Below are 19,567 nucleotides of genomic sequence, written 5' to 3'. Positions count from 1 at the left end.
GTAAATTGCTTCATTTTCTAAACATATTAGAAGTAAATTCTCAATCCTAGTTTGTCTTACTCCCTCCACTTGATCTTATATTCTGGTTTGGTGATGGAGCACCACTAGCAACATCCGGTGCCTGGAATAAGTTAAAATATGTTTAAAATTAATTGACAATTTTTAAAAAATAAATGAAAACAATATTATAATAAAATTTTAAGTATAGTAATTTATACCTCATTAATAGATGCTTGTACCAAATTTGCTGCCATTGCAGCAAAATGTTCCGGCACGTCTGGTCTAGAAGCAATGTAGGCTAGCATAGTATGCATTTGGCTCCTTACAACTGCAAGTTCTGTTGCCATCTTTTCTACCTTTTCTTCAACATTTGTTGAAGACCCACCACTAGAGGAACCATTATTCATATTGCTTACCCTTGTTGTGGATTTCTTGAAAGCAAGGGTAGGACAAGCTCCATATGAAAGTCCTCTGACCCTCCCTGGATGCTCCTTTCCAAAAATGACACCAACAGGATCATTTGGAGATATATGTGATGCAGTTTCTGGATTTTCCAGCATTAACTCATCAATTTTATCCTACATAAAAATGGAAGCAACCAACTTTAATGTTCGTCTTCCCAAAACAGTCCAAGACAGTATCCAAAATAGCCCAAAACAATCCAAAACAGTCCAAAACAATATATACCCATGGTAGAGACAATATGTTCCCAAAACAGTCTAAAACAGTCCAAGACAATATCCAAAATAGCCCAAAACAATCCAAAACAGTCCAAAACAATATATACCCATGGTAGAGACAATATGTTCCCAAAACAGTCCAAGGAAGTATCCAAAATAGGCCAAAACAATCCAAAATAGTCCAAAACAATATATATCCATGATAGAGACAATATGTTCCCAAAACAATCCAAAACAGTTCAAGACAATATATACTCATGGTAGAGACAAAGTGTTCCCAAAACAATCGAAAACAATTCAAGACAGTATCCAAAATAGCTCAAAACAGTCCAAAATAGTCCAAAACAATATATAGCCATAATAGAGACAATATGTTCCCAAAACAATCCAAAATAGTTCAAGACAGTATCCAAAATGGCCTAAAACAATTCAAAACAGTCCAAAACAATATATACTCATGGTAGAGACAAAGTGTTCCCAAAACAATCGAAAACAATTCAAGACAGTATCCAAAATAGCTCAAAACAGTCCAAAATAGTATATACTCATGGCAGACACAATATGTTCCCAAAACAGTCCAAGACAGTATCCAAAATAGCCCAAAACAATCCAAAACAGTCCAAAACAATATATACCCATGGTAGAGACAATATGTTCCTAAAACAGTCCAAGACAGTGTCCAAAATAACCCAAAACAGTCTAAGACAGTATCTAAAATAGTCCAAAATAGTCTAAAACAATATCCAAATCAGTATCCAAATCCAAAATAGTATGTCTCAAAAATAGTATATACAGAAAACAATTACTCTGTTCAACATAAAGAAGAAAATGAGAGGTTCAAAACTGATATAATTAGAAGTTACCCCAATCTCCATAGCTTCATCATTAACATACGTGCCATTCTTCCTCTTGTGTGTGATCTTCCACATCTCAGCTCGGCCAATGTTCCTACCAGTCTCAATTTTCTATACATTCCAAAAAGGATAATATAATTACAAAAATACATAATATATTATAAATCAAAATATATGCCAAATTCACAAAGCTACATATATGTAAATATACCAGATTATCCCTCCTTCTTGACAATGCCATAGCTCCACCAGTGTGAGGAATAGTTTGTTTCTTTCTTATCTCTCTATTCCTGTTACACAGTTTCTACACAATAAAATGAAATCAGTTTTTGCAAATTTAAAATCAAGTTGAGTGAGAAATATATGAAATAAAAAGTATATACCACTGTGGAAGGCTTGAGACGATAATCCACAAATATAGCCCACTGCTCCATGTTAAGACCATCTGGAACATTCTTTATTAAGTCATTTCTGCTTAACACTGGGTCATAGAATTCATTCCAGAGCTTGCATCTATACTCCCTCCACAATTTGCCAATTTTGAACATAACATCTCTCTTAGCGAGATCTTCATTTACCATGAAGCAAAAACGACTCTTCAAATAATACAATTGTTAGTCCACATATATATTCAAAAACTGAAATAAGAATGTACATATTTAATGTTTTATTGAATGTAGGGTCAATTACCTTCAGTGCACTCTCCCATATAGTATCCTTGTAAGTATCAGGCACAGATGACCAACTTTCAAAACTTATAGGCAACAATATATGATTTGCTGCTAGCTGTCCACAAACTCCAGCAAGCAAACCACATGCTTCTCCAATGGGTTGAAAGTTATCATCATAGTTGACAACCACACGTGTTCCAATGGGCAAATTATGAGCATCCCTAACCTTGAGCTTCGTTTTCTGAGTAACTCCATGCTCATCTATAAAGTATAATACATTAAGGTATCTGCAATGAAAGTAATTAAATGAAAAAGAAAAACACAACAACAAAATTAACATATGTTTACCTATAGTATCAACAAACCAATAGTGGTTTGAATGTCTGCCTTTTTTTGGTGCCACCCTTTCTGCTTCAGATTCTAATGTATGCGGTTGTGCAGATTGAGGGGTATGTGGTTGTGTAGACTCGGATGTATGTGGCAGTGTAGACTCAGATGTATGTGGTAGTGCAGAGTCAGATGTGTGTGGTTGTGCATACTCAGATGTGCCTTCAGGTTGTGCAGATTGTGAGATTGGTGGTTGAGTAGACTCAGTTTGTGGTAGCGCTGCTGATTCAAAAGTAGGTTGTAAATCTCGTGGTTGTGCAGATTTTGAGATTTGTGGTGGTGTATGTCCAGATGCTTGTGGTAATGGAGATCCAATATGTGGTTGACCAGATTTAGTTATTTGTTGACGTGTAGTTTGAGGCGTGTCATTAAGTTGAACATAGTTCCTCACAGATGTGTCTGAACTATGTCCACCAATTGCCTTAAGCAAGTTCTTAATCCTCTTAGGCTTAGGCATATTTGCACATAAAAAGGAAAGAATAAAATACAAAAACAAGATATAACAATGCATATCAAAGTACATAATCAAATAGATGTGCAACTAACAATAACCATACATGTGCAGTTTTATTAACAGACCAAGCTTATTATTACTCTGACATTGAGTCATTTTCATGAAGTTCGTGATCATTGTTGTCCTCGTTTAATAATTCATCATCTTCATCATCCCTAAACAATGGCAAATGTTCAGACTCGCTGAAAAAATGGTTTAAATCTTGTTGTGGACATGGTTCCAGTTCACAAACTTCATTATCTCCTTCTCCCATATCATACAAGTCTCGTGGTTTCAAGTGGACGACAATTTTCCAATCCTTGTTAACTTCATCATTAACATAATATACCATTTCAGCTTGTGAAGCTTCAATATATGGATCATGCTCCTCACGATCTCCCATGTGAATTAATCTTGAAAAATTAATAGAAGTAAAACCCCACGGATCCTTTCTAAGCCCCCTATCTCTTGTGGTGTCAGCCCATTTACATTTGAACAATGTCACTTTAAAACGACCATAGTAATTAAGCTCAATTATATCTTCTAATTTTCCATAGTATGCCAAATCCGCTTCCCTAATGTTTTGATCAGCCATACTTGCAACACACGATGTTGATGAAGTTAAGTAAACTCCACTGTTTTGGGTTTTTAACCCATGTTCTCGACTTTCGGTCCTAAACTTGAATCCATTTACATTGAAGGCAGAAAATCTTCTAGCATGTGGAGTCGGACCTTGAGATAGATACTTAAGATCATTTGACACTGTACTTGAAATGTCTGGGTTATTAATCTACAAAAATAAGGATTGAATGTGTGAACATATGTTACAAACTTTAATAAAACAATTATAAAAACAGTTTCTACGTACCCTTTGAGGAAACCAATTCATGAAATCCTTATTAACAATCCTTTCTATCTCTATATTTGAAATTCTTCTCCCTCTAAACCTCCTTCGCAAATGACTTTTAAATTCCCTAAGAAAATAATCATAACCAATGTGTTACTAATGATTCCATTAAGAACACATTTTGAATATAATTAAATTTATAGTTGTGTTAACACTCACTGAATGAAAGGGGTAACTTCAGGGCAATTAAATAACACATATCGATGTGCTTGAGTTCTTTGCATGGTTGACAACTCAAAAGTTGAAGAGGCACTTACTACTCTACCAATTGGTGGGAAAATGGTACTCAATTGTGGCATATTTGTATTACAAGAATCATCCACACGTGAAGGCCTGTTACTTCTTGTCTCAACCCCTTCCATATATTCAGAGGTAAAGGTCAGAACCTCTTCAGCTAGGTATCCTTCGGCAATGGAACCTTCAGGTTGTGCCTTGTTTCAAACATATGATTTTAAATGTCCCAAATACCTATAAAATAATTTTTCAATTAGGATAATCAAATATGAAGCTTAAAAAAACTTCAAAATCTATGTGTGCCAAAAACATTTACCTTTCTATGGGATACATCCAACGATAATGAACCGGGCCTCCAAGTTTGGCCTCACCAACTAAGTGACAAGTTAAGTGCACCATAACTGTAAAAAAGGTAGGAGGGAACAACATTTCCATGTGGCAAAGAGTTTCAATGATGCGGGACTGAAGTTTATCAAGTTCGATTTGGCTTAAACTTTTGCCACATAATTGTCGAAAAAATGAACATAGTTCTACTATCACTGCAGTCACATTGTTTGGTAAAACATTACGTATGGCAATGGGTAGTAAATGTTCCATAAGAATATGACAATCATGACTCTTAAGGCCAAAAATCTTTCCAGCTTTCAAATCAATACACCTTGAAATATTACTCGAGTATCCATCTGGCATTTTCACATCTTTCAGTGTTTGTAAAAACGTTTTTTTCTTTGGTTTTGACAATGAAAACACACTTGGCCGAAATCTTCCTCTTTCATCTGGCCAAAGTTCATTCCTTATACCCATTTCTTTAAGTACCTTTCGGGCTTTTAAATTATCTTTTGATTTCTTAGGGTCATTGAGTAATGTATACAAAACATTGTCACAAACATTTTTTTCAATATGCATGACATCTAGACAATGGTGTAACAAGTTCGTCTCCCAATAAGGAAGATCAAAAAATATACTTCTCTTTTTCCATTGTTCTGCTCCAACAACTTCAAGAACATTCTTTCCCCGACCCCTTTTACTTGTATCCGTAGGTTCTAATGGTTTTCCAAATGTAACATTGATACCCTCAACTTGTTTAAATATGTCTGACCCTGACAAATGTTCTGGTGCTTCCCTTAGTTCAGTTCTTCCGTCAAAAAGAGAACGACTCAATCTGAATCTATGTTCTTTATGTAAAAATCGACGGTGTCCCATAAAGCTGTATTTGCCCCTATACAACAAAGAAGACTCGGTGTCAAAGTTACAAGTTGGGCAAGCAAGACCAGTGTGCGTGTTCCATCCAGATAAATTGCCTAGGCCAGGGAAGTCACTAATTGTCCACAACAAAGCCGCTCGCAATGTAAACATTTCTTTTTTCGAATAATCAAAAGTTTGCACTCCATCGAACCAGAGCTCCTTTAATTCTTTTATGAGTGGTTGCAAGTATACATCAATGTCGTTTCCTGTCATTTGTTTTCCAGGAATTATCATGGATAGGATAAAAGAGGTTTGCTTCATACACTCCCAAGGAGGACGATTGTATGGGATGAGGACTACTGGCCATATACTATAGCTTGTACTCATGGTTCCGAAAGGGTTGAAGCCATCACTAGCTAAGCCCAGTCGTACATTTCGAGGATCATTTGCAAATTCTGGATGTAATACATCAAATGCTTTCCAAGCCTCGGAATCTCTAGGATGCCTCATCAACCCATCCTGGTTATCCTCTGATGCATGCCATGTCATAGATTCAGTTGTCTTAGAACTCATAAACAATCGTTGCAATCTTGACTTCAATGGAAAGTAACGCAAGATCTTTGCATATTGTTTCTTATCTTTATCTTTCCACTTAGACATTTTGCACCGTTTACATTCTTCTAAGCTTTCATTCTCTTCACCCCAATATAGCATGCAATCTTTTGGACAAGCTGGTATTTTGACATAATTAAGACCAAGTTTGTTAATCACATTCTTGGCCTCATAAAATGAGTTAGGAAACTTAGCATGTTCAAATGCGTCCTTTAGCAAGTTTAGAATCATGGTCATTGCTTTATCACTCATTCTACACATGCATTTTATATGATACAACTTCAACATGAATGATAACTTTGAATACTTGGTACAACCTTCATATAGTGGTTCATTATTGTCCTTCAACAACGCATCAAAGTTTGTATTTCCTTCACCATGCAACATATCATCTTGTACACCATCATCTTGAGTACCCTCATCAATGTGATCATCGTGGTGCCCCACAAACCCAAATGCATCGTTCAACATGTCTTCCATTGGATTATGAGATTCTATGACATCTTCAATGACATGCGCACTTGGAACAACCACAGACTCATTTCCACTTAGTCCTTCACCGTGCATATACCAAGTTTGGTAGTTTTGAGGAAAAGTGCTACATGTTAAGTGTTCTTGAACTACATCCCTTGTTTGCCACTTATTGAAACCACACTTTGAACACGGACACTTTATGACAAGACCATTAGCATGTCCAAATGCAAATTCCAAAAATTCATTCAAACCATTTGCATATTCAATGGTGTTTCGTGGTTTAGAAATCCAACTTTTATCAATTGGCATGACTACAAAACAAAACACCATAACAAAAAATTACTTACATAAATGTGTTAACTACATAAAATAGTTAATCAGAACCTACATTTACCAAACTAGCTTTTGGTAAATTTTATGGGTCACACAAACAAAATTTTAATTATACAACCAATCTATACACTTCAAAACAGATCTGGATGGTTGAATATAAAGTTAGATCCAAACCAATTTGCAAGTTGGTTTGGATCAATTGTTGTCTCTATGAATTTCTTAATCATTCTATAAATAATCATTATCAAATAACCATTATAAATAACCATTATCATTCTATAAGCTAACACAATGCAATCAAAATTTAAGTACGTGTAGGTCATCTTCAAATTATTGAAACTAAGTCTGTAAAGGCTAATATATAATAAAAGTTGAAGTAAGACATGAACCCTTGCTTTTTGTAGTTAACCATTCATATAAAAACCGACTCATGCTTAAGTAGAATAAAAATAAATGGCTAAACCTGTAATAAATTCCTGGGGTTGAACCTGAATTTGCAATATTATCCGGGAACAGTATGGTGTAAGAAATAAAATAGACCTGCAAGAAAACAAAAAAAAATAACACGTTACACATTGGAAAATACATAAAAATAACCTTTAAGATATAATTTTTAAACAATGCAGACATACAAGAACAAGTTGAGATAATTCATTTTATAGAGTTCAATGGTGTCAATTGATCCAAATAAAATACTATGAATAATTTCTATTCTGCCTCTACAATTTCTGCTATGAATAATTTGAAACAGCTGGGGTTGAAGTTTCGCTTTCTTGGTGGTACGGTAGTAGTTTTTTTGATGATGTTTCTTTGCTTCCTTAAAGCTACAACAGGCAGCAAAGGGTGTGGTTTTTAAGTAGTGAATGGCAAAGAGGATCTGCAGGTAGGGGTTTTTTCTCTGGGCCCTGGTAAGTTTTTTTCCGGTCTTATGCATGGCAGACAGCAAATGCTATAATGGTTTCTGTTGTGGGAGGGCCTGGAGGTGTGCAGATGGTTATGAGGGGCATTGGATAAATGGGAGGTGTTGTCTTACGGCTCAGGCTCAAACAATAGGAAGCAAGTGTAATAACTAGTACTTAATGGGGTGGTTTTTTGTTTTCAGCTGCTTTTTTAAGCATTGGACTTCTCTGTTGGCAGATTTCTCCCCTTGGTGGATGATTAATCCTTATGTGGAAATGTTGAGTAAGTTTGGTAAGGGTTGGTGGCAGGAGTAGTATCACTAGTGGTTATATCTAGCTACACTTATGGGAAGTTTATTCTCTTTTTTGTGGTCATAATCTTTTGAGCATGCTGGTTTTTACAGGAAAAGCCTTGATCAGGGAAATAAAAGTGCTAGCACACAATCACCCTGTGCCTGCTGTCAAAAACGTTGTGTGCAGGTTTTTTCTGCATAATTTTAGCAGCAACCTTGGTATTTTCCCACTTTCTTAGCTTTTCTTCACCCAAATTCTATCTTAAAGGATCCAATCAATAATCCATAACTCACATTCATGTTCCCTTCATGTTCCTATACTGCTTTGGGACCAAACCCAACACAAAAAAACCAATGGATCACTGTCACTGTTTAAGCAAATTCTCGTGAAGCAACTTATCACATGCACAGAAAAAAAGTCATTGTTTCCAAGTTGTTTACATCTAGTTTATTCATAATTTTATTTGATGGAGCATTTGATGAGCATATACTTTTATCAAAGCATAAAACTGATTGATTCTTCCACAGGAATATTACGGGCCTCTTCCTTTTACCCCGATCATTACCAACCCAATAACCTACACATATGGTCTAAAGAAACTATTGTTTAAGGTCCCCTCAATACCACAATTCAGCACTCATTATGTTACTTGTGCAGTAAAACCAAGTATAATAAAAATGATGGTGGCAACGTCTAAGAATTTGAATCCAAAGCTGAACCTCCCTTCCACACTCTAGTTTACTGATATGTAGTGACTTCACATTCTTCATCTTCCATGATCCTGCATGAACCAGCAACGGTTGTTGACATCCAATATACCTTACATGGCCACCTGCAGGGTTCATTAACAATGTTCCATTCCTTATTTCATCTGCATACCCAACACAAACGCTCTACACCCTTGCTACCATTCTTTCAACCATACTTTCATTCTGTTTCCATTCTTCTATATTCTACATTCCAGCAGCAGACCACAATTTGATTTGTGTACTTCTACATTCCAACGTATACACACCAACAAATTGAATGATTAAAACAGAATTTCTGCAACCAAATTCAAGATCCTTTCTCCTTGTAGCTCCCAAGGTGATCGTGCATACCACTTGCTCTGCTCCACACACAAAACCTCATAATTAAAGCTTCTTGCAAATGCTGCTACCGCCACTCTACCTTGACCTGCACAAACCACACCAGCATTCTTTGTCTAACATCAACCAAATGCTGCTACCGCCACTCTACCTTGACCTGCACAAACCTCACCAGCATTCTTTGTCTAACATCAACCAACTTCAAACCTCCCTTTTACACCTCCAATCGGCTTCTACCTCCAAGTCTGGCATCAGAGTTACCTGGAAGCCACCTAGCAAACCCGATCACCCTTGGAGCAGCACCTTCAGCCAGCACCTGCTCTGTTTAACTCTCAAATGAGTGATATGGAAACTCTCAAAGTGAATTAAGAGATCCTTGTGCTGAACAGAACCACAAAATCCAAACCAACGAAGTTATTGGTTTCTAAAGAAGAAAAAGATCTCATTGAGAGATAATGAGCATTCCTTCCACCAACGAATCCCAAATCTGCTAACGATTTTAACCTATAACAATTTCAAAAAATACACTCCCAAGATAGAGGTTTAGGGTTTCGTGAGCACAGACCTGAAAAACCTGGCGCGAAGGTGACAATGGCGGACTCAGGGTTTCTTGAAGGTCAGAGGAACAACCTTGAGCGGAGCGGCAATGGCGGACAGAGGGTTTCGTGAAGCTCGCCTGAGGGTTTCGTGGGTCGTGAAGGTTGCGTTAGCGGAGAAGGAGAACAGAAGGTGAAGGTTTCATGAAGACACTACAAGACGGTTTCCAAAGTGGGAGACAATGTTGGTTTCCAAAGAAGAGGAAGACAAAATGCTGCTGGTTTCTTGAAGACACGAGGGAGAAGAAGTTGGTTTCCAAAGTGGGAGACAAGGTTGGTCCAAAGAGTGGGAGACAAGGCTGGTCAAAGGCTGGTCAAAAACAAAATTAATTTTTAACAAATTTTTAATTTTTTTTTAAAATGAAAATAAAGAGGAATGGTATAGGAGGGAAAGCAAAAGCGGGAATTTTATTTTGGAGGATAATTATGGCGGTTAAAAATGCCATATTCTAAAGGATCATTGTGGCAGTTACTAAAATGTCGTATTATACGGCAGATTGTGGCGGTTATTAATAACCGCCATATTAAAACCGCCGCATTATACAAGTTTTTTTGTAGTGCAAGAGAGACAACAAATGGTTTTCCTTCAACCAGGAGTTTCCTCCTTCGACATATAACAATTAGTAAAACTATCCTATGAAATTTAGGGTTTTCACCGAAAGGGTTCAGGAAGACTCGATGTGTTTAGGGAGAGAGTCAACGAGGTTGACGTGGGAAATGGTGAGAGTTTGGAGGTTGGAGATATGAGAGAGGAGAAGCACATGAGGGAGGTGGTGGGGTGAAGGGGTAATTGAAGCCCATCAAAAGCATTTAACATTATTAATTCAAAGTTAACAGAAATTACCAAATTCAAATTTTTAATAACCACATTAATAAATTTGAATATTTACATTAAATATAGAAACCAAAAAGATAATTATACCTAATTTTTATTATATAAAGGATATTTTGTATCTCTAAACAAAAGTATATTATTATATAGTTTTAATTTTAAGTTTATATAAAACAATAAAATTTTTATTACTCCTTTTAATAAATTTATATTTTTTTACAGTCTTGTATGCTTTTTTTATTTCAATATATAACTTTTTAATATGATTTGATCCAATGAGTATTAACAAAAAAAAAATATTTTTTTTTTAATTTAGTTTTTTATTATAATGATATTTTTTTTTTATAATTTTTATTATGTATAATTTTTAAATATCATCTTTTGTTAGTTCATATATATTTTTTAATTTAAAATGCATAAAAAATAAAAAATAACCTAATAAATATTAAAAATAATGTAATAATTAATTTATATCTATAAGATTGAAATGTGTAATAATAATAAGTAAAAATAAATTAAAGATAATAAAAAATATATTAAAATATATGTAATAGTTAATTTGTGTCTATGAGATTAAAATGTGTAATAATTAGTAAAACAAAATTAAAGATAAAAATATATTAAAATATAAGAGACATTAATAGAAAAAATATTAAATCACTAGTACAAAATATAAAAACAACGACCCTTTATTTAGTGCGGTTTTGCGCTTAAACGCATTTGTAAAAAACGCGGTGGCATTTTTAAAATTAAATTGATTTACAAATGCGGTCATAGAGTAAGACCGCATTTGTAAATCAATGCCAATGATTTACAAATGCGGTCATATTAAAGACCGCATTTGTAAATCATTGCACATTGATTTACAAATGCGGTTTTACTCTACAACCGCATTTGTAAATCAATTTTACCCTAAAAATTTGAAGCGCGCCACTAGTTTCAGACTTTCACTTTCCTCTTCTCCGCTCTTCGTTTCAACGTTCTTGCGCTCAGTTTCAGTTTCTTCTCTCTGCATTTTGTAAGTTTCAGTTTCATTCATTCGTTTTCGTTTTCGCATCATTCACTATTCACTTCGTTGGCATTGGCATTTTCGTTTCCTAACTTCGTTTGTGGCATTTAGGTTATTGTTCCATTGGTGTTCGCTGGTTTTCTCCTGCTCCGCCACCGCCACAGCTTCCGCCGCCGTCTTCGCCTTTGTCTTGTGCCTCTGCCACTCCGATCACCATCAAGCTTGTTCACGACGGAAAGGTTGGTTTTGTATTTAATATTCATTTAATATTTTGAATTTATATTTAATATTTTGAATTTATATTTTTCTGTATTATAATATATATTTAATTAATAACTAATACAACTTGGAATTTATAATTAATAACTAATAATTAATATATTTATATGTATTTTGAATTTTTGTTTATTATAATTTATATATAATTTAATAAATTAGTTACGGAAACAACTAATTTATATATTATTATATATAAATTTGTATTATATAATTTGTATTTTCTTAAATTTATATTATATATTTAGTTAGTTGTTAATTACATTTTAATAAAAGTTTTATGTTATGTTAGTTATTGTTACTTTTAGAATAGAATTATCGTGTTTGGATTGAGTCCGGGGGTGTTCGACCCTTGGCAAATGTGTGAGATAGAATACTAATTATTAGAAAATCCTAATACTATTCCAGAATATATAATGGATCGAGGTTGGATTAATGTTGTTTGTATAAGTGATGAGTACGAAAGGGGAGTAAAGGAATTTATATAATTTGCGCAGCGTAACGCGATTATTAGTGGTCATGATGGAGCAAAGATCAGGTGTCCGTGCGTTAACTGTTTGAATGGAAGGATACTGGATGTGAATATCATGAGGGAACACCTGCTATGAGATGGGTTTCTTCGATCTTATACAAGTTGGACATGGCATGGTGAATTATTAAATTTACCACGTGTTTCCGTAACTGAAGAATATGTGGGTTCTACCATGGATGAAGAAGTACACGATGATGGAGATGATGATCGATTGAAGGACATGATTCGTGATGTGGGAGCTGAGTGTTTTGCAAAAGCGCATGGATATGGAAGTATGTCAAAAGATGCAGAGACTCCTTTGTATCCTGGATCAACTAACTTCACACGGTTGTCGGCGGTGTTAAGATTGATGAATTTGAAGGCAATAAACGGATGGACTGATAAAAGCTTCACGGGATTGCTCCAGTTGTTGAAGGATATGCTTCCAGAGGGAAATAGTCTACCTAATCGTAATTACGAGGCCAAAAAGATTCTTTGTCCAATGGGTATGGAGTACAAAAAGATACATGCATGTCCTAATGATTGTATATTATATCGGAAAGATTTTGAATTGTTGAAAAGTTGTCCGAGGTGTGGGTTATCACGTTATAAGTTGAAACAAAAAGATGATGATTCTATTGATGAAATGGAAAAGCATGGACCCCCAATGAAGGTTATGTGGTATCTTCCCATCATTCCAAGGATGAAGCGTTTGTTTGCAAACCCAGACGATGCTAAGAATCTTAGATGGCATGCAGATGAGAGGAAATGCGATGGCATGTATCGACATCCAGCTGATTCTATTCAATGGAAGAAATTTGATGATGACTTTCCAGAGTTTGGTAAAGAATCAAGAAATATCCGACTTGGTTTAGTTACAAACGGAATGAATCCGTTTGGTAATATGAGTACAAATCACAACTCATGGCCTGTATTACTAGTTATTTACAACTTACCTCCTGGATTGTGCATGAAGCGAAAATACATGATGTTGTCTATGATGATATCCGGTCCGAAACAACCAGGGAATGATATTGATGTTTATCTAAGTCCCCTAATTGAAGATTTGAAGTTAATGTGGGACCAGGGTGTTGAAGTATTTGACGGATTTGCTAATGAAACTTTCAAGCTTCATGCCATGTTATTTTGCACCATCAATGACTTTCCGGCATATGGTAACTTATCAGGTTATAGTGTTAAGGGTCACAAAGCGTGTCCAATATGCGAAGAAGACACTGCTTCTCAACAATTGAAACATGGAAGGAAAACAGTATATCTTCGGCATCAGAGGTTTCTTAGAAGTCATCATCCTTACCGGAGGTTGAAAAAAGCCTTTAATGGACACCAAGAGGGTAGTGGTCCACCAACTCCATTAACCGGTGTTGAGGTTTACGAAAAGGTAAATAACATAGACCACACCTTCGGTAAGTAAAAAAAAAAGTCATCTGTGACAAATATTTGAAAGAAGAAATCAATCTTCTTTGATCTTCCGTACTGGTCGAGGTTAGAAGTCAGACATTGTATAGATGTAATGCATGTTGAGAAGAATGTGTGTGATAGTTTAATTGGTACACTTCTTAACATTAACGGGAAGACGAAGGATGGTCTAAATGCTCGTTTAGATTTGATTGAGATGAACATACGCGACGAGTTGGCACCCATAGAAATGGGTAAGCGTACATATTTGCCCCCATCCTGTTACACAATGTCAAAAGATGAAAAAATTAGTTTTTGTCAATGTCTAAAAGGTGTGAAAGTGCCACAAGGACATTCCTCAAATGTGAAGAGCCTAGTGTCAATGCAAGATTTGAAGTTAATTGGGTTGAAGTCTCATGATTGTCACATCTTGATGCAACAGTTGTTGCCGGTAGCTATCCGTGGGATCTTACCAAAAAATGTTAGACATACCATAACCCGTTTGTGCTCAATCTTCTCTTCCATCTGTTGTAAAGTCATTGATCCCTCAAAGCTAGATGAACTTCAAAATGAAATTGTTGTTATCTTGTGTGAATTGGAGATGTTTTTTCCTCCGTCTTTTTTTGACATCATGGTTCATCTAGTTGTGCATCTGGTAAGAGAGTTAGATTGTGTGGACCAATGTACTTAAGATGGATGTATCCTGTTGAGCGGTATATGAAAATTTTGAAAGGTTATGTGAAAAATCATTATCGTCCAGAGGCTTCAATGATTGAAAGGTACATAGATGAAGAAAGTATTGAATTTTGTTTAGAGTACATGACAAAAGCAAATCCAATAGGTGTTCCAGCTAATTCATGGCACCACAGGCATTCTACAAGTAAATGTTTACGTGGAGTGAATATTGTAAGCAAATCTCGATCAGAAGTCTTGCAAGCACATTTGTACATATTGAATAACACAGATGAAGTTGTACCTTACATAGAAGCTCATAAAGCCATTGTGAAGGCAAATAACCCAAGACAAGCAGAGAAATGGGTCTTGATGGAACATAATAGAACTTTCATGCCTTGGTTTAAAGACGAAGTGTTCAAGGATTCAACGGCATCAGAGACCTTGACCTGGTTGGCTGTTGGATTGAAGTTTGATGTCATCTCATGTACAGCGTACGAAGTGAATAATTGTATATTTTACACGAAGTCCATGGATGAAAAGAGTACAGTTCAAAATTCTGGTGTTACTCTTGAAGCCGAGTCAATGCAGTTTTCGACTTCGAAAGATACAAATCCAGTACTTGGATCAATGGCATACTATGGGTTTATAGAAGAGATATGGGAGATTGACTACACTAAGTTTTTCGTTCCAGTTTTCAAGTGTAAATGGGTTGACAATAAAAGTGAGGTTAAAATTGATGATTCAGGATTCACACTAGTGGACTTTCGAAAGATAGGGTATCGAGATAAGCCATTTATAATGGTTCAACAAGCATCTCAAGTTTTCTACGTGAAAGATCCTACGTCAAAACATTGGTATGTCGTTTTACACGGCAAAAAACAAGGGGAGACCATAGATGATATTGAAAATGGTGACCCCTGTTCATTCACACCAAAGATAATTAATAAAGATGACGATGTAGTTGATGATGTACATGCAACCCGTAAAGACCACAGTGAAGGAATTTACATATGAACTTTCAACCCCCATGCAACCTGTAAATAAGCATTTTTTATTTACATTTATATGTATTATTTTGATAAGATTTTAATTCGATGCAGATTAACTAATGTAATTGTTACATAATTTTTTTAACAGAGACATGGATGAAGATCAAACCCCACTCAAACCTCGATCCGGAAGAGGCAGCAGAGGACCTACTAGATTGAAGCGTCTCGCATTGAGACGTGCTGCTGGTGAGAAGACACGTGTTGACATTGACGTCAACACTGGAGTGGCTTTTGGTCCTAAGGCAGATGATTTATGAGCTATCTTGGAGTTGTTTCTGGTGAGAGGCTCTCCATTCTGATTAATTCATGGGATGAGGTGTCAAAGGTCGACCGTAACATGATCTGGGAGGATGTTCTGGTAAGCTTTACATTTTGATATAATGCTTTTTAATATTCATTGATTAATTTTAATTTGCTGATGTTATTTTGCAGGCAAACTTTGAAATTCCTGATGTGGAACCGCTTCGATCAAAGATTATATCCAATATCGGACTCAAATTTCGTACCTTTAAGTCAAGACTGACTTCCAGATACATTTTTGGCGACCTTAAAGACGAAAATCCATGTTTAATGTACAAACATATTGATGAAGAGACATGGCGTCTTTTTAGAGAAAGCCGTGAAAATGAGGCTTGGATGGTAAGTGAAGTAACTTTTTTGTTTATATAACATTAATAAGTTTATCTTATTTACTTCAATTTGTTTATTTCAATTATGACAGGATCGTTGGAAGAAAGCTCAAGAGATAGCTTTGAAGAATCTTACCCCGCACGTTATGTCTCGTTCGGGGTATCGAAAACTTGAGCAAACACTGATGGTGGAAAAGGAGAAATCTCAACAGGGGACGTTGTCTGAGAATGTGGAAACAGGGGTCACTTCTCCTCCATCACCACCTTTTCGCCATGTAAAATGGAAGAGGGCCCGAATTAAAAAGTCGGGTGCACCAAGTTCTGACCAATCCGGGGTTATCATCGAAAAAATTGTAAGTTATTTTTGTTATTTTCATTTATTTTAAAGAATTAATTATATTAATGATTGAAAATATGATTTTTGTGTACTCTTGCAGGATTCCTTGGAATCCGACGGTAAATTTGTTGCTGAAGGTCGTCACGATATCCTGGGAAGCAATTGGACGACCTGAGCACTCTGGTCGTGTTCGTGTAGCGGGACAAGGGGTCGGAATTAAACTATATTTTGGAGTTTCAGAACGACAGTCATCCTCCTCCTCCAAAGAGAACGAAACTCAAATGAAGACTAAGATACGTGAAGAATTAATGGAGGAGATGAGAAAGGAGACTGATTTGATGCGGCTAGAGATGAGAAAGGAGAATGATCGAATGCGACAAGAGTTTCTATCGCAACAAGTTTGTGCTGAGCCGATCGAACCCCTTGTTAGTCCCACTCCCAAGAGCACAAAGGGGAGTTGTGCGGCTCCTCCAACAGGGGATGATATCAATGGGCAGACGGAGGATTGTGAGCTACTGGTAGTGGGCGGCAAACTTCCTCGGGTGGTGGCACTTGGAAAAGTCTATAAAAACGCCACCACCTTACATAACGTTCCTCTCTCCCCTGATGTGGCGAAGGTAACAGTTGAAAAATTACGATTTCCTGATGCTCGTGTTCCACTACCTTCAGATGAGGTAACCACTGTGGCCGATGCATTTCAGACATTCGTTGCCTGGCCCAGATAGCTCATTCGATCTATGCCCGAACCTCATGTAATAATTTCATTTCATTATATTATTTTTTATTTATATTTATATATTACATATAATTTAATACAAATGTTGTTTATCTTGTAGAAACCTTTTCAGCCACCAAGTCCGGAAAAGAAGCGTGAGGTTCCAATTGACGATCCTATAGCTTCCCTACGTCTCATTGCTAGTCAGATTGGCAATGAACCTTTTCCAGTTCCGTGGGATAATACATTTTTTCAAATAAACACTGAACTGCCACTGATGATTTACAACACAGATTTATCAGAATTTATATCTGGGAAACATGAACTCAATATAAGTATAATTCAATTTTTTATGATGTAAGTATCTTTACCTATTATTCAATTTACTTTATGTTAAATTATTTTTGATTATGCTTTAACTAAAAACTTGTAGGTTTTTTGCATAGAGTCTGTATCACTGAGGGGAAAGAAAATATGTATGGATTCTTAGATCCTGCATATACTAATCCCGTTGGACCAAACTCAACTGAGACTCAAGCATACATCACTAACACCCTGGAAAAAGAGGGAAAACAAATTTATTTATGCCCTTATATTAATGAGTAAGTTTAATTATATGTCATCAATTATTATTATTTAATGTTTTAAATATTTACTAACTCTTTTCATTGATGATATAGGCATCATTGGCAGTTACTTGTCTTATCAATGGTTGATAAGACTGTTGTGTGGTTCTGTTCCCTACACAAGAAGATTCCCACAAACTTTAAGGATATCATTGATACGTAAGTACCTTATAAACTGAACTTTGTATATGTTACTAATTAACCATCTACTTACGAGGTTTTTTGTATTAACCAGTTCATGGCGTGGATATAACATCCTAAAAGGTCGATCAATTTCAAATAATTTGAACTGGATAAGAATAAAGGTTTGTAATTTTTTTCTTTCTCTATTATCATTGTTTATCAATATACTAACATATTACTTTTTATTGAATTATAGTGTAATAAACAACCAGGAAGCTATGAGTGTGGCTATTACATTATGCAATGGATGATTACCATTATAAGACTAGGTGTTAAAACTGGTTGGAAAGAGGTACTATATATGTTAAATCATTTTTATAATTCTTGAACATACATACATATATATATATATATATATCTAAACACTAATTTATGTCAACTTTGCAATGCAGTTATTCACAGAAGAAACACCAATGAATGAGGAAGGCATTTCATATGTTAGAGATTCTTGGTCCACATATTTCATAAATTTTTATAACTCTAGCATAGGTAAACAATAGTGGTTTTATTATATGTAATTTGATTACTTATAAATGTACATTTTGATGATTTCAATTGATTACTATATTTCTGTATTTGTCTGGTTGGGTTTGATCTTATGCAGGTTATTAAATTATATGGTTTATGCACAATACAAACTGCACTTTAAAAAAAAACACTATTTACAAATGCGGTCATTTACCAAGACCGCATTTGTAAATGTGATTTATGAATGCGGTTTTTACCAAGACCGCATTCGTAAATCCTAAACCCCCTAACCCCCATCCCTCATTCAAAATAATATACAAATGCGGTTGTTTTAAGTAATCGCATTTGTAAATCTAATTTATAAATGCGGTTCTATGACCGCATTTGTATATGCCCAATTTACGAATGCGTGCTGATTAAATGCGGTTTTATGACCGCATTTGTAAATTTAAAATAGCCGCATTTGTTTTACATTTCGGCACTAGTGAATAAACTACAACTTAATTGAATTAATTTTATAGTTTATGAGTTACAAGCTCATACAATAAGCTATTATGATATTATTATAAAAAAAAAATTGTGTTGGTCAAACTAACTTATAAGTTTCTCAAATAAACTAGTAATTGATTTATTAGTTTACTTATAGTATGAGGAATGAATTGATGAAGATATGATAATTCTTTTAACAATAAAAAAACTAGCTTTCCATAAACTAATTTTAATTTATAGAGAAGTTAACCGTAGAAAGTTATTTATGTTTAGAACAAAATACTAATATATCGCATTTTAAGTAAATTAAAGACTAAAATAAGCAATTTAAGATATGAAATAGATGAACCTATCATTAAATAAATAAATCATCCGTTTAATAATTTATTTTGATGTGGAGAGGCGGTGGGGTGTAGGGCAGTTGAAGAGGATGAAGTTTACGTGTACAACTAATCACAATCCATGTTTACATTTATCTATGTCACATCATAAGCACATTTAACGAACGTTGTTAGTCCAAAGTTAATAGAAATGACCAACTTAAATGTATTTTAAAAAGACGTTAGGACCAAATTAATTTTTTTTAATAACCATGGTAGTAAATTGAATATTGACCTAAATGTAGGGACCAAAAAAGTAGTTATA

At 35.2% G+C, this 19,567-nt stretch overlaps 4 protein-coding genes across 4 annotated transcripts; 1 reads left to right on the top strand and 3 right to left on the bottom strand.

The window, feature by feature from the left end:
- Positions 1 to 10: 10 nt before the first annotated feature.
- LOC137819348 (uncharacterized) lies at positions 11 to 1,833 on the bottom strand. The gene is made up of 4 exons (XM_068623158.1): positions 1,746 to 1,833; positions 1,544 to 1,645; positions 219 to 578; positions 11 to 121 (listed from the first exon to the last, which is right to left on the bottom strand). The coding sequence occupies exons 1-4, from the start codon at positions 1,773 to 1,775 to the stop codon at positions 47 to 49; spliced, it is 567 nt and encodes a 188-aa protein (XP_068479259.1). The 5' UTR covers positions 1,776 to 1,833; the 3' UTR covers positions 11 to 46.
- Positions 1,819 to 3,049, bottom strand: LOC137818006 (uncharacterized). The gene is made up of 4 exons (XM_068621230.1): positions 2,554 to 3,049; positions 2,225 to 2,466; positions 1,918 to 2,130; positions 1,819 to 1,824 (listed from the first exon to the last, which is right to left on the bottom strand). The coding sequence occupies exons 1-4, from the start codon at positions 3,047 to 3,049 to the stop codon at positions 1,819 to 1,821; spliced, it is 957 nt and encodes a 318-aa protein (XP_068477331.1).
- Positions 3,050 to 4,538: 1,489 nt separating this feature from the next.
- Positions 4,539 to 6,806, bottom strand: LOC137818005 (uncharacterized). The gene has a single exon (XM_068621229.1). It carries the CDS (start codon positions 6,804 to 6,806, stop codon positions 4,539 to 4,541), a length of 2,268 nt encoding a protein of 755 aa, XP_068477330.1.
- A 10,832-nt stretch (positions 6,807 to 17,638) lies between these two features.
- LOC137819725 (uncharacterized) lies at positions 17,639 to 18,465 on the top strand. The gene is made up of 5 exons (XM_068623674.1): positions 17,639 to 17,758; positions 17,837 to 17,941; positions 18,018 to 18,087; positions 18,162 to 18,257; positions 18,358 to 18,465. Exons 2-5 carry the CDS (start codon positions 17,865 to 17,867, stop codon positions 18,463 to 18,465), a joined length of 351 nt encoding a protein of 116 aa, XP_068479775.1. The 5' UTR covers positions 17,639 to 17,758; positions 17,837 to 17,864.
- Positions 18,466 to 19,567: the final 1,102 nt, after the last annotated feature.

The sequence above is a fragment of the Phaseolus vulgaris genome, chromosome 10, assembly GCF_000499845.2.
Source record: "Phaseolus vulgaris cultivar G19833 chromosome 10, P. vulgaris v2.0, whole genome shotgun sequence".
Lineage (NCBI taxonomy): Eukaryota > Viridiplantae > Streptophyta > Magnoliopsida > Fabales > Fabaceae > Phaseolus > Phaseolus vulgaris.
The sequence above is the reverse complement of the archived record's forward strand: the minus strand, read 5'-3'. Positions and strand labels throughout refer to the sequence as shown.

Coding starts and splice junctions, on each gene's coding strand:
- LOC137819725 (XM_068623674.1), top strand. CDS start 17,865: ATGGTTGATAAGACTGTTGTGTGGTTCTGTTCCCTACACAAGAAGATT. Junction 18,088..18,161: donor TGAACTGGATAAGAATAAAG/GTTTGTAATTTT, acceptor ATTGAATTATAG/TGTAATAAACAACCAGGAAG. Junction 18,258..18,357: donor TTAAAACTGGTTGGAAAGAG/GTACTATATATG, acceptor TTTGCAATGCAG/TTATTCACAGAAGAAACACC.
- LOC137818005 (XM_068621229.1), bottom strand. CDS start 6,806: ATGCCAATTGATAAAAGTTGGATTTCTAAACCACGAAACACCATTGAA.
- LOC137819348 (XM_068623158.1), bottom strand. CDS start 1,775: ATGGCATTGTCAAGAAGGAGGGATAATCTG. Junction 1,646..1,745: donor CAAGAAGGAGGGATAATCTG/GTATATTTACAT, acceptor TGGAATGTATAG/AAAATTGAGACTGGTAGGAA. Junction 579..1,543: donor ATGAAGCTATGGAGATTGGG/GTAACTTCTAAT, acceptor ATTTTTATGTAG/GATAAAATTGATGAGTTAAT.
- LOC137818006 (XM_068621230.1), bottom strand. CDS start 3,049: ATGCCTAAGCCTAAGAGGATTAAGAACTTGCTTAAGGCAATTGGTGGA. Junction 2,467..2,553: donor TTGGTTTGTTGATACTATAG/GTAAACATATGT, acceptor TATACTTTATAG/ATGAGCATGGAGTTACTCAG. Junction 2,131..2,224: donor TATGGGAGAGTGCACTGAAG/GTAATTGACCCT, acceptor TATTATTTGAAG/AGTCGTTTTTGCTTCATGGT.